Source organism: Hemicordylus capensis, chromosome 3, assembly GCF_027244095.1.
Source record: "Hemicordylus capensis ecotype Gifberg chromosome 3, rHemCap1.1.pri, whole genome shotgun sequence".
Lineage (NCBI taxonomy): Eukaryota > Metazoa > Chordata > Lepidosauria > Squamata > Cordylidae > Hemicordylus > Hemicordylus capensis.
This window is the reverse complement of record NC_069659.1, coordinates 19,658,878-19,672,327: the sequence shown is the minus strand read 5'-3', so window position 1 is coordinate 19,672,327 and position 13,450 is coordinate 19,658,878. Positions and strand designations below refer to the sequence as shown.

The window sequence follows — 13,450 nt, the reverse complement described above, 5'->3', positions numbered from 1 at the left end:
TCTCGTCTCTCTCAGCCTAACCTACCTCACAGGGTTGTTGTGAGAAGAAACATAACCATGTATACTGCTCTGGGCTCCATGGAGGAAGAGCAGGTTAAATGTAAACATAAATAAATAAAAATAATGTGATGGGATGAATCCACCTGACTTCAGAAAGAGAAGAGGCAGAGCCTGCGTGCTGTATAGCACAGAGTGATGACCTTGAACTAAGAGACCTATGTTCAATTCCAACTTGGTCAGAAAGCTCACTAAACAAGTGTAGGCAAATCACTATTTCTCAGTGGTACCTGCTTTAAGCATGATTTAGCTCAGCGAGAATGGAGAAAATCAGACACAAGGCTGCCATGAAACTGCTGCAGAGAGGAAGTTCATTCAGATCAGATTATAGCCAGAGAACATACAATGCTATTTTCAAGAAGATAAAATACTTAGGTGTTGGGGGGCGGGGGGCGGAGGAGAAGTCAAGGCATTTCACAGCTGTAGGAATGGAACCTAATCAGAACTGAAGTGATTGCTGAGAACCCCGCCTAGCTAGTAAGGAAATATTTGCTTGGGAACAAAGATTAGTATTTCTAGGGATTGATTCTACAGTGGGTGCACACCAACTGGACTGTGCATTCGACACTGTCACATCAACCAGCTGTACATAGGGTGGTTACTGAGGTAGAAACAGGCTGTATGATCACCACAGCTGCACCTACATGGTGTCATTTGCAGTCATCCAACTGCACATTAAGGACCTAAGAACAGCCCTGCTGGATCAGGCCCAAGGCCTATCTTGTCCAGCATCCTGTTTCACACAGTGGCCCACCGGATGCCTCCGAGAAGCCCACAGGCAAGAACGGAGGTCATGATAACCTCCCTCCTACTGCTACTCCCTTGGCAACATTATTCCTTGTTCAGGAAATACAGTCTGCACCTTGACCATAGCACCTTTCTGCCATGTCTGAGCTGGTGAATAGCAGGGGTTAAGGAGGGTGGGGATCTAACTCAGTGGCAGAACATCTGCTTTGCATGATGCTCTAAGGCAGGGATTCTCAACGCTGGGCCCCCAGATGTCGCTGAACTTCAGCTCCCAGAATCCCCAGCCCCAGTGGCCTTTAGTTGGGGATTATGGGAGTTGAAGTCCAATAACATCTGGGGACCCAACGCTGAGAATCCCTGCTCTAAGGCCCCAAGTTCAATTCCAGGCATCTCCAGGTAGGGCTGGGAAATATTCCTGCCTGACACCTTGGAGAAGCTGCTGCCAGTCAGTGTAGACCAGGGGTTCCCAACCAGTGGTGCTTGAACTGCAACTCTGATCACCCCCAGCCACAATAAATTGTAGCTGGGGATGCATGGAAGTTGTAATTTAGCAACACCCGGAGTACCACTGGTTGGGAACCCCTGGTGTAGACAATACTGAGCTAGATGGACCAATGGTCTGACTCGGATCAAGGCAGATCCCTATGTTCCTGTGTGAGCAGATGTCTCCACTTGAACCCCTGCTAACGTGGCAAAGAGGCACCTTTTTAACGTGGTGATTCTCTTTATTTAGCAGGGGGAGAGTAACTGGCCCTATCCACCCCCAGCTCAGTACCTCCAGTGACTGTTGCTGGTGTCTATCTTATGTTTCTTTTTAGACTGTGAGCCCTTTGGGGACAGGGAACCATCTTATTTGTTTGTTATTTCTCTGTGTAAACTGCCCTGAGCCATTTCTGGAAGGGCGGTATAGAAATCGAATGAATGAATGAAATCTCACCCCAGCTGCTTTGAGCAAGCCACTCTTCTCTCAGCCGCAGCCCCCCACTAGATGATGACCATTATTCTGCTGACTCCAGTTACAAGGTTATTGTAAACAGGTGACTGAGACAGTGTAGGTGGAGCACTTTGAGAAGTACTATTTGTTGAGTATGACAAGATGGGCTGTGGTTATTATGGTGCATGCAGCCACCGCCTACCCGTGGGAACTGGGAATACTACTGTATTTACCCAGATAGAAGACAACTCTGGATTTTAGATAACCCCCTTTAAAAATACAGTTTAAATACAGGTTATACTGTGTTTACCTGAAAGGAAGGGACTCTGAATTTGACTCCCTAATTTCTAAAATCAAAAAAATTGGAAAAAACCCAGTCTGGGATTCAGGTCAATACAGGAAGCATTTTTGAAAACTGGATGCTTATTACTGAATTATTGGAGTTGTGGCAGAGATTTAGGTTCAGGCTATTGGTGACTTCCTTCAGTGTGTCAGACTGAAAACAAGACCAGAGATCCGAAGCACTGAATCTGTCTTCTTCTGCTGCTACTTTTTTATTTTTATTTTTGGTTGCATCTTATATTTATTTTCTAGATGGGAAAACTAACTGCTGTCATGCCGCAGACTGACATTCTGTCAGCGTTAATGCTGACTTGTGACAACTGGTATTTAAACTATATTGTATACTGTACAAGAGTGTCAGCAAAGTTCCTGAAAGGCAGAATCACTGTCACATTACTGACTCTTTACCGCCCCTCCCAAGAAGGTTCTCCTCTAACAATGGTTCTAAGGGTTATCGGTCGAAGATCAATGCTCTGCTACTCACTAAAGCTATAAGCCCTCTAAAATTTCCTGGAAGTGGTTCAGAAAATTATTTGTCAATGGTTTAAAGAAGCTGTCACAGCACAACTGGGCTTGTGACATTTGTAATGTGCAATCCCTGAAAACTATGGCTTGCAAATCAAGCCATTTTATTTCAATCTAATCTAATCTAATCTAATCTATCTACCTACCTATCATCTATGTAAATTGCTTTGGGGACTTTTGTTGAAAAGTGGTCTATCAACAGCTACTAGTTTGGTGGCTATAGGCCACCTCCAGCCTCAGATGCAGGATGCCTCTGAATACCAGTTGCAGGGGAACAAGTATGCCCTCAGCTCTTGCCTGTGGGCTTCTTAGAGGCAACTGGAAGCCACTGTGGGAAACAGGATGCTGGACTAGATAGGCCTTGGCCCTGATCCTGCAGCGCTGTTCTTATGTTATGTAACTGCCAGTCTCACTCCAAACTAAATATTTACAAAAGAGCCAGGTTGTTACCAAATGCCAAAATAGTATATGGGTACAAACGGGCTTCCTGTGGAAGGCCGTTCTATAATGTCAGAATCATCACTGAAAAAGCCCTGCTCTATGCCCCCTCTCTCTCTGGCACTGGCATTCTCAGATGTAGAATGACGTATTTGAGGAGGACCATGCAATAAAATAATAATAATAATAATAATAATAATAATAATAATAATAATAATAATAATAATAATAATTCGATTTCTATACCGCCCTTCCAAAAATGGCTCAGGGCGGTTTACAAAGAGAAATAACAAACAAATAAGATGGCTCCCTGTCCCCAAAGGGCTCACATTCTAAAAAGAAACATAAGACACACACCAGCAACAGTCACTGGAAGTACTGTGCTGGGGGTGGATAGGGCCAGTTACTCTCCCCCTGCTAAATAAAGAGAATCACAACATTAAAAGGGGCCTCTTTGCCAAGTTAGCAGGGAAAAAAGGAACTGCTTAAGATGCCCAGATCCTGAGACATTTAAAGCTTTAAAGGTAAGAACTAGCACATTCAACTGGTTTCAATTGTTTTCTTATTTATTTACCTTATTTATGTACCATCTTATTTATGTATTTCCCTATGTAAACCACTTTGAGAACTTTGGTTGAAGAGCAGTATATAAATATTCTTAGTAGTAGTAATAGTTTTTCCTGCCAGAAAAACACTGGTAGCCTGTGAAGCTGACATAATGCTGGGGTTATATGCTCCCAATAAGCAGTCCCAACTAAAGTTTGGGCTGCAGCATTCCCAAGCAAGCAGTTGACAAGTTTATTCAGTCCAGACATCTTTCCACAGCTGCAGCATTCAGTACCAGCTGACATTTATGAGTACTTTTCCAAGGGCAGCCCCCTGTAGAACACTTACATGCACCATCTGAAAACAGTAGGCTTTTTTCTCTCGGATGATTGGTTTAGTCATGTGCACTTATATGCAGAATCAATAGCTTAATGAATCAATTAATACTTCTTTGATTGATCACTTCAGTTTTCTTTAATTGGGCAATAGCTCTAGTTGTTATATACACAGTACATAGCACCATCAGTATGCCTCAGGGTCACATCTGGGGTTTCTCTTTACTGCAGAGAAGTGGCAAAGCAATTTCTACCATGGCTACTTTTATCCCCATCATAAATGATCCTATAAATTCAATCCTAATTCCATTCAGGTGGCCCAAAGTGGGAGCCTGGGATAGGGCTGGCCCTGAAATTTTGAAAAAGTAAAATTCAAAGTGAATTTTAGCGTGTTTTCCAAGGAGAAACAATTACAAAATTTCAAGGGAAGATAAATGACCAATGAAATTCACCAGAGGGTTTCTGATCATCCATCCCTGGTTTGGGAAAGTAAAGGGAAGAGAATTTAAAGCGGCAAAGAAGTACCAGCTGCAGAAGATGGGGAGAGAAACGGGCAATGGGTCCCCCTTAGCTTCCACGTGAACTACTTTGGGACAGGAGTAGTTGAAGTGTTGATGGGGCCATGGCTCAGTGGTAGATGCTTCATACACATGCACATGCTCTGGATGAAGAAACATAAGATAGGCATCAGCAACGGCCACTGGAGGGATGCTGTGCTGGGGATGGCCAGTTGCTCCCCCCCTGCTCAGTGAAGAGAATCACCACTTTAAAAAGGTGCCGGTTAAGGTTGTCAGGTTAGGGTTAGGGTGAAGGGTTAGGATTAAGATGTCAGGTTAAATCTCTCGCATTTGCAGGTGTGGCTGGTGAAGACCCCTGTCTGAAGTCTTGGGGAGCCACAGTCAGTCAGTATAGGCAATCATGAGCCAGATGGACTGGCGGTGCTCCTAGGAGGAAGAGATGGATATAAATGTGTGTGTGTGTGTGTGTGTGTGTGTGTGTGTGTGTGTGTGTGTGTATATATATATATATATATATATATATATATATATATATATATGACTTCTCCACCACATCGCCCCTTTGTTTTATCTTTCAAAACACCCACGTGAAATAGAGAAATATTGACTGAATTCGAAGTTGGGTCTCTCTAGTACCACTCTGCACCATTATACCATACTGGCTCTCTACTACTTATCACTGGCAGAAGGGGAACACTACCAATGGAAATCATTTCCAAGATATACATGATGTAATTACCTCTGCCTAGATTAATACATGTTCAGTCAAGCATAATTATTTCATTCCATGGAAGTAGAAAATATGCATATTAGCCCTGTCTGCTAGGGGTAAACAAAACCCCAAACCTACATAGGTCCTACTCTTTTTTTGCTTGGGGCATCTGGCTGGAAATATGAAGAGCCGAACAATTTCATTAAAGTCCATGGGATTCGTTCAGATGACTTGAAAATTAAACTTTATGGATTGTAGTCTAAAGAGTTGGAGCGAAGCACCAACCATTCTGGATACTATCCAAGCTGAAACAAAGTTCCAAACCCTTGGAGAGTCCCTGGACCCCTTGCTTTCCTGTCTTTCAGCCTATTTTGTGTTTTGATAACTCAGTTTGCTAATCACGGTAAACTAGGTAAAACTGCTGCACAGCTGGCATGCATGAATAGTGAATATCAGTGGCATCTGCCAGTGGGAATAGTATTCCTAGTAAAAAACATATTTCAGGAATATGCAATCTTTGCTTCTGCTCAGGCTCTTTTGGGTTGGTGCTGAATTTGACCAGAGAATATACATGCATCGTATTTCTGGATTTATTTGTGCTTAAGAGTATTATCTCCCCAGCAATTATAGAACTTCGGTGTAAAGCTAATCTACTGGCCTAAATGAAAGACATTTTCATCGTGTTTATTATTACTATTATACAATCCCCTGCCCTACGTAATGATTTGCCACCATGCAGCATTGTTCTGAGGAGGGGGTTGGGGGGGGAATAGTGGCTGCAAGGGGAGGTATCCCCCCGCCCAATCCTCCCCATGCTATCTAATTATACAATATTGCCTGGAGAGGGGATCATAGGGTAGAAATGGCAACTGCCCCCTTCTGGTCACTGCTGTTGCTGTGGAAGAGGTGGCAGTATTGAAAGAAGCTAGAGTTGAGTTACAGCCTTTTTGGTCACAGTGGAACGACTGTGGAAAGCCATCCCTAGAACGATCCCTCTAACTCAATCACCGCTCATCTTTTGACTGACATCAAGATATGTCTGTCTGTGAAGGTCTTTGGGGCAGTTTAAGATAAGGCAGGAACAAAAGGGCAGGATCAAAACCAAAATCTAAATCCAAGAAGATCCACTGGTGCAAAATACTTTAAGGATCTCAACACAATTTGAGCTGAAGTTCTTAATCGGGGGAAAGAATGGATGTAACAAGTCAAAGTTCAATGGGGAGAAAGGACTGAAGTAACGAACACTCTTTCTGAATAGAGAAGATGACTTCTTCAATGGCAGTGAAAGAGTTGTTTTATCTGTTTCAGAACAGTGGCTGACATCCAAACTAGCGCACTGCTTGTGCGGCTAATTGGTGCTGGGGCGAGGGGCAATTTCAGCTAATCTCCCGTTTGCTCTGAAGACCACTATACATACCAACAATATGTCCTTGAGGGCTGTGTCATGCACAGGGACATATTTTTGGGAGGCACAAGGAGCTTCAGAGTTAAGGGGAAATAGATGAAAATCACCCCTCCTCTCTAGTACTAGCACAGCACTAGAGTACCAATACTGCAATTCCAATTCTTGAAATGCATTGGGATTCTTGAATAAAGTATTTTACACCAGTGGATCTTTCTGTCTTTTGAAATTTAATATCATGCTGTGGCTAGGAAGAGTTGGCTGACATCCTGCGCTGGTCTGAATTCGAAACAGACCGGGTCCAGTTCACTGGATTCCCCTTTACGAGTAGACCCCAGTCCAGACCAATCTGCAAAAAGGTTTGAACTGGTCCGGCGGTTGAACCAAATCAGAAAAAACGGTTCCATGCAGTACCCCTAAGACAGTACTGCCAGGTGGAAGTTGCACACAGTGCCCTTTATTTCTCTGAGGTAAGAAGAAACTTTAAATGCTGTCTAAGCACAAGTTCTCTGAATTACCTTAGGCCTGCATTGCCTGCTTCCACAGCCAGCTAGTTCTCCCGTATTCCCTCCCCACCATTAACAGTGAAGCTTTTAGCCAATATAGATAGAAAGGAACATATTGCACTAGCCAAGAACTTTCGTGACTACCCATTTATTTCTTGGCAGTTATTTATTTTATTTTATTTTATTTTATTTTATTTTATTTTGTGCATTTTTATACTGCCCTAACCCAAGGTCACAGGGTGGTTCACAACAAACAAAAACAAAACTTAAAATCAATTAAATATTAAAAACAGATTAAAACAAATCAATCAATAATCCAAAAATTAAAAAGTTACAAAGATAAAAAGCTAAAAGGCCTCGGTAAAAAGATAAGTCTTTAGACACTTTTTAAAAGCCGCTAGAGATGGGGAGACACTTATTCCCAAGGGAAGTGTGTTCCAAAGTCTCGGGGCAACAAGAGAAAGCCCGTCCCTGGGTGGCCACCAGACGACATGAAGGTAGCCACAGATGAGCCTCCCCTGATGTACGCAGTGGACAATGGGGATCATGCAGAAGAAGACACTCTCTTAAATACCGTGGGCCTAAGCTGTTTAGGGCTTTATAGGTTATAAAAAGCACTTTGTATTTTGCCCAGAAATTTATTGGCAGCCAGTGCAACTTCTATAATATAGGAGTAATATAGTCTCTTCGAGATGACCCGGAGACCAACCTGACTGCCGCATTTTGTACTAATTGCAGTTTCCGGACTACGTACAAAGGCAGCCCCACATAGACCGCATTGCAGTAATCAAGTCTGGAGGTTACCAACAAATGTACTACTGTTTTGAGATCATGAATCTCAAGAAACAGACGCAGCTGGCGTATCAACCGAAGCTGATAGAAAGCGCTTCTGGCCACTGCCTCAACCTGGGGAACCAGGGAAAGGTGTGGCTCCGGAAGCACTCCCAAGCTACGTACCTGTTCCTTCTGAGGAAGTGTGACCCCATCTAGAACAAGCAGATAAATATCGCTTCCCGAGTGACAACCCCGCACAATAAGTACCTCTATCTTGTCTGGATTCAGTCTCAGTTTGTTATCCCTCATCCACCCCTGATTCAGGGAGGATATGCCTTCTCCTGATGATGTTAACATGGAGAAATAGATTTGGGTGTCATCAGCATACTGATAACACCTTGCACCAAATCTCCGGATGATCTCTCCCAACGGTTTCATGTAGATATTAAAAAGCATTGGAGACAGTATGGAGCCCTGAGGGACCCCATATAAAAGCTCAGATTTTGAAGAGCAGCAGTCTCCAAGCGACACCATCTGGGATCTGTCAGAAAGGTAGGAGTGGAACCCCTTCAATACAGCCCCCCTTCAAGCACGTTTTTTTTAAAAAAAAAAAAACCATTTTATATCCCGCTCTTCCTCCAAGGAGCCCAGAGCTGTGTACTACATACTTAAGTTTCTCCTCACAACAACCCTGTGAAGGTAGGTTAGGCTGAGAGAGAAGTGACTAGCCCAGAGTCACCCATGGCTGAAAGGGGATTTCAACTCAGGTCTCCCCGGTCCTAGTCCCAGCACTCTAGCCACTACACCATGCTGGCTCTCTCATGTGTCACAGTGGCCCAGAAATGGTAGAAGCAAAGGAAAGCAATTACCCTCTGACCTTTACCAGTGGCCAGAGGGTTAGGTGGCCACTGAGAGGTTGCAACTCCTGCCTCCCAGCACAAACTTCATAACAAGGAGATGACCAGCCTGGTCACATACGTTGGCTTAGGATAAAGCAGCTGCAGGGAGAATATTTCCCGCATCCGGATGGCCATCTGTCAGGGAGTCTGTGGCAGGTTCTTGCATTGCGCTGGGGGTAGACTAGAAGACCTCAAAGGTCCCTTCCAACTCTAACTTTCTATGATCCCTGCCAGAAAAGCACTCTCTGCTGGAACTGCCAGTTGCCCAGGGATGGCAGAAGCAGAAGGAAACATCCTCTGGCCTCTACCATTAGCCAAAGGGCTAAAGGAGGCTAAGCTATGTCTGTGGGGAATAATTGGTTGTTTGTTGGTAACGAACTGCAATCCGCTGTAAGCCACCTTGACGACCATTCAGTTAAGAGAGGGGATATAAATCCTTTAAATAAAGGAAGTAACCAATAAAGTGGTGAGCCTGAAAACAAAATGCAACTTCCTTAAAAGACTGGATCATGGGCTGAAAAAGGTCAAGAACCCTCCTCTGCACCTAATTACTTAACCAAATGCTTTATTGGTTTCCATTGGGTGGGGGAGAGAGAGGGAGGGAGGGAAGGAGGGAGGGAGGGAGGAGGAGAGAGAAAGAGAAGAGGCCTTTTGAATTTTATCACTTGGGTCAAATGCCATCTTCAGTTTGAAAATACCGAATGCAGTGGGAAGCAGCAATTACCCAGCAACCCTTTTCATGCCCCAAAAAGTTTGACTGGGAAGTCCTATGACTTTTTCCATGGCACGAGGTTTATTGACCCCGTTGATTGGACCCTCTCTGGGAAGGCCAGCTTTGTTCCACTGGGTCAAAGTTCACCACCTCCCATTTGCCATCAATAAACACCACCGCTTCCTGCTGAGCCTGAGAAATCAATTCTCAGCTGTACATTTTCCAAAAGCTCTCTTAACACACTGAACCGAAGAGCCTCTGCTGACTGGTGTCAGAAACGTGAAAACTGTGTTACAGGGTCGGGGCTGGAGGGAAAGGGATTGGCAGAGGCAGGTGGTACCACTCACCATCACAAGAGCAGCGCACGTTTCGGTAGAACCGGGGGCATACAAAACTAATCCGCGCTGTGCTGTAGGTCATCAGGGAATGGGAATCGATAGACAGGCTTTGCTCGCAGTGCTGCTCCTGACAATCCAGTCCAGAGCAATTCTTCTCCAGAATCGCTGAGATGCGAATCACATTTTCCAAATGTCGCCTTGCATTGGTGAGCTTCTGAATCAAGTAGGCAGGCTTATAGAAGCCACCGGTGTGCATCTGAACTGCAAACAGCATGTCGAGCTGATTGGTGCCTGCCACCGGCTGAATGCTGATGATGTGCAGGCTGTCTTGCTTTTGGGTGAGGACGGCATTGCGCAGGGTGCGCCGGAATCCATGCATGTGGAGCCCCACGAAATCCTCGGGGGACACGTTTTCGAAACGGATGGTGACTGTATTCTGAAGCATCTCCTGCATCAGCTGTTCAACGTGGACTGTCACGTCCATGGGCACTTGGAACCGCCCGTCGCTGACAGATACATTGAGTACGTACTTCCCACTGTCCAACCCTCCAAGGGCGATGATCTTTCCGTCATGGTTGTTGACCTTGAACAAACTTTTCTGCTCTGACTTCAAGCCGTAGGTGAGGACATCATACACATCTTGGTCCGTGGCATGGATCTTCCCGATAACGCCGCCTGGAAAGTCGTCCTCCATAGTAACGATAAAAATCTCCAGAGGAATGGTGGTTGGCTTGTGGATGCTTTCTTCAATCACCCGGATCTGAATGTAGGTGTAGGATACTTGCTGAGGCTTCCCAGAATCCTTTGCCTAATTTAACATACAGGAGATTGAAAAAAACAAACCCTCACATACAGGCCGACAGTGATAAAAGTATATAAACACCTCTTTATGGAAGGGTTGCAAAATCTCTGTGCTACAAACTGTTCCCGAATATATGGCTGGGGAGCGGGTGGGATGAAGGGCTGTCACAGAATGAGGGCAAAGATTCATTCTCTGTTGCCCCAGAAGGTTAGATAAAATGGACAAGCCATGGCAGAGTCGATTTCAGCTGGGCAGGATTTTCCGTTTCCTAGGTGCATAAACATTATAGATAGAACATAGATAGATAGAAGCCTAATGGTCCTGAGGGATCCCTGGACTTTTTACGTCTTCAGATCAGGGAACGCTTAGGGCAGCTTAACATAATGGCGGCAAGTAAGTACGGAAGAGTTGCCTGGTTCCCACCGAGTAATCGCTCCTACTACTTCCGTGACATCTCTGTCAACAACTGCCAGTGTTGAGTGGAGAATGTTGCTAACCCGCTTCAGCCCAACTTTGTCAAGCCCATTTTAAATGCCTGGTTCCGAATGCTGGGCTGAGGTGAGTTACTGACATCCTAAACATGCATACCTACAAGTTCTCCACTAGACATTGGCAGGTTGAAATGCCATGGATACGGTGGCAGTAGCAGAAGCATGTGCTCAGCCAAAACTGGTGGCTCTTCCACACTTACTTGCCACATAGGATGCTGCCTTATACTGAGTCAGACCATTGATCCATCTTGCTCAGTATTGTCTACACAGACTGGCAGCGGCTTCTCCAAAGCTGCAGGCAGGCATCTCTCTCAGCCCTATCTTGGAGATGCCAAGGAGGGAACTTGGAACCTTCTGCATGCAAGCCTGCAGGTGCTTTTCCCATCCCCTAAGGGGAATTTCTTACAGTGTTCACACACACACACACACACACACACACACACACACACACACACACACACGGTCTCAAATGCAAACCAGGGTGGACCCTGCTTAGCAAAGGGGAACGATTCATGCATGCCACCACAAGGCCACCTCTCCTCTTCCCCCTCCTCCTCCCACCATTAGGCATGAAGTCACCTTCACAAAACATATCCTTTTTTTAGGCTGCAGAATGAAAAAGACCATCATTGTCAATACGTATGAACAAAAACCTTACAGCATCAACAGCAGTATCCCCAAATGTCACTTTGTACTAAAGATTGTTAAGGGAGTGGGAAATCTATTCATCTACACAGGATTTAGATAATCCAATAAAATAGGGGTTCCCAACCCTGTGGTACTGCAGAATTGTGCTGAACTACAAGTCCCATCATACTGAGCCCCAATCAATTGTAACTGGGGGTAATGGGAGCTGTAGTTCAGCAACATCTAGAGTACTACAAGCTGGGAACCCCTTCAATAAAGCACACAGTTGTGTGTGCAGCCTTGGGCTGAGCTGTAATGCCCTTTCTCCTATTTTGCCACTCCATTTGCGGGGCACAAAGTTGGGGGATGGCAAAAGAGGGGACCTTACCAATAGCACTCCCAAGCCAGCCAGTGGCTGGAGGCTCTGATTTTATTGCTCCCATAATTCTACTATGAACTGTGGGCAGGAAACGCTGCCTTAGCTCTGTTTGGCTTCAGAAGGTCAGTAGGTGAGACCTGGGAATGCTGCCGGGACTCCGAAATGGGTAGTGTTGGCAGCAAAAAATGAAAACGTGCTGAAGGGGGAGATTTCACGCAACCTTTCACCACTCATAAAATGTAAAGTTGTGCCTTGTCGAGTCGATGTCGACTCCTGGTGCCCACAGAGCCCTGCGGTTTTCTTTGGTAGAATACAGGAGGGGTTTACCATTTTCTCCTCCCATGCAGATGATGCCTTTCAGCGTGTTTCCTATCCCACATTTATTTGCTAAAAGGCATAACTTCTGGCTCAAGCAGGTGCGTAGGGAGGACTTGGGAGGCTGGAGGATGTCATGCGGCCAACAGCTCCCCTAAAGTACGAGGGACGGGGCCAGTTGGCCCTGCAGAGCTCTCCCAACCAGTGTTCCAATGAACCATTGACTGGGGAAGCTCTGGAAGGGCAGACTGGCCCCATCCCTGGTACTGGCCATACCCCCTGTGTGTGATGTCAGACACAGGGGGTGTGGCCTGGGAGAGGTTTGGACCCACTCCCATCCTCTCCAGGTTGGGTGTGGGAGGGGGCAAAGGGGTGTGCCCAAGGGTGAGGGCCCCCCCAGCAGTGTTCTCTCTAACAGGAATTCCCAGATGTTGTTGACTACAACTCCCAGAATCCCCAGCTGCAATGGCTTCTGATAGGGGATTATGGGATTTGTAGTCAACAACAACTGGGAATCCCTGTTAGAGGGAATACTGCCCCCCAGACCCTGGTGCCCAGGGGACAGTTGTCGTCCCTTGCTCAATAGTCCCTACACCCCAGGCCTCAAGAGAACCATATTATTATTGTTGTTGTTGTTGTTATTTATTCGATTTCTATACTGCCTTTCCAAAAATGGCTCAGGGCGGTTTACACAGAGAAATAATAAATTAAAAGTATGAGATTAAAATGGTAGTAAATACTTGGGGAGACAATACTCTGTCATGGGCAATGTTTGTCCCATCACTTTTGGCAGAGGTCTGTGAAAAGGAAGGCGTACCTGAACGCAGAGCACGTATTCAGTTGCTACCATGTGCTTAAAAATGACTGCTGATCGCAAGATGCCTTGTGGGTCCAGCGTAAACTCCTCGTCGTCGTTTCCCGCCACAACAGAGAAGATGAAAGGGGGCCCGTTGTGCAGGGAGTCTTTGTCTGTCACCACCAGCTGCAAAATGCTTGTTCCCACTGGTTTATTTTCCTGTGAGCATATGCAGAGCGGATATGGAGAAAGAAT

At 45.4% G+C, this 13,450-nt stretch overlaps 1 protein-coding gene across 14 annotated transcripts in view; it reads right to left on the bottom strand.

The window, feature by feature from the left end:
* Positions 1–13,450, bottom strand: part of FAT3 (FAT atypical cadherin 3) — a 683,843-nt gene that overhangs the window by 50,944 nt on the left and 619,449 nt on the right. For all 14 annotated transcript variants that reach the window (XR_008319026.1, XM_053306925.1, XM_053306923.1 and 11 more), the window contains 2 exons: positions 13,217–13,414; positions 9,795–10,593 (listed from right to left, as the gene is read on the bottom strand). Coding sequence is in view for 13 of the 14 variants with exons in the window: in XM_053306925.1 (XP_053162900.1) it covers positions 9,795–10,593; positions 13,217–13,414 (997 nt within the window). In the remaining variant the exon portion in view is untranslated. The remainder of the gene's footprint in view (positions 1–9,794; positions 10,594–13,216; positions 13,415–13,450) is intronic.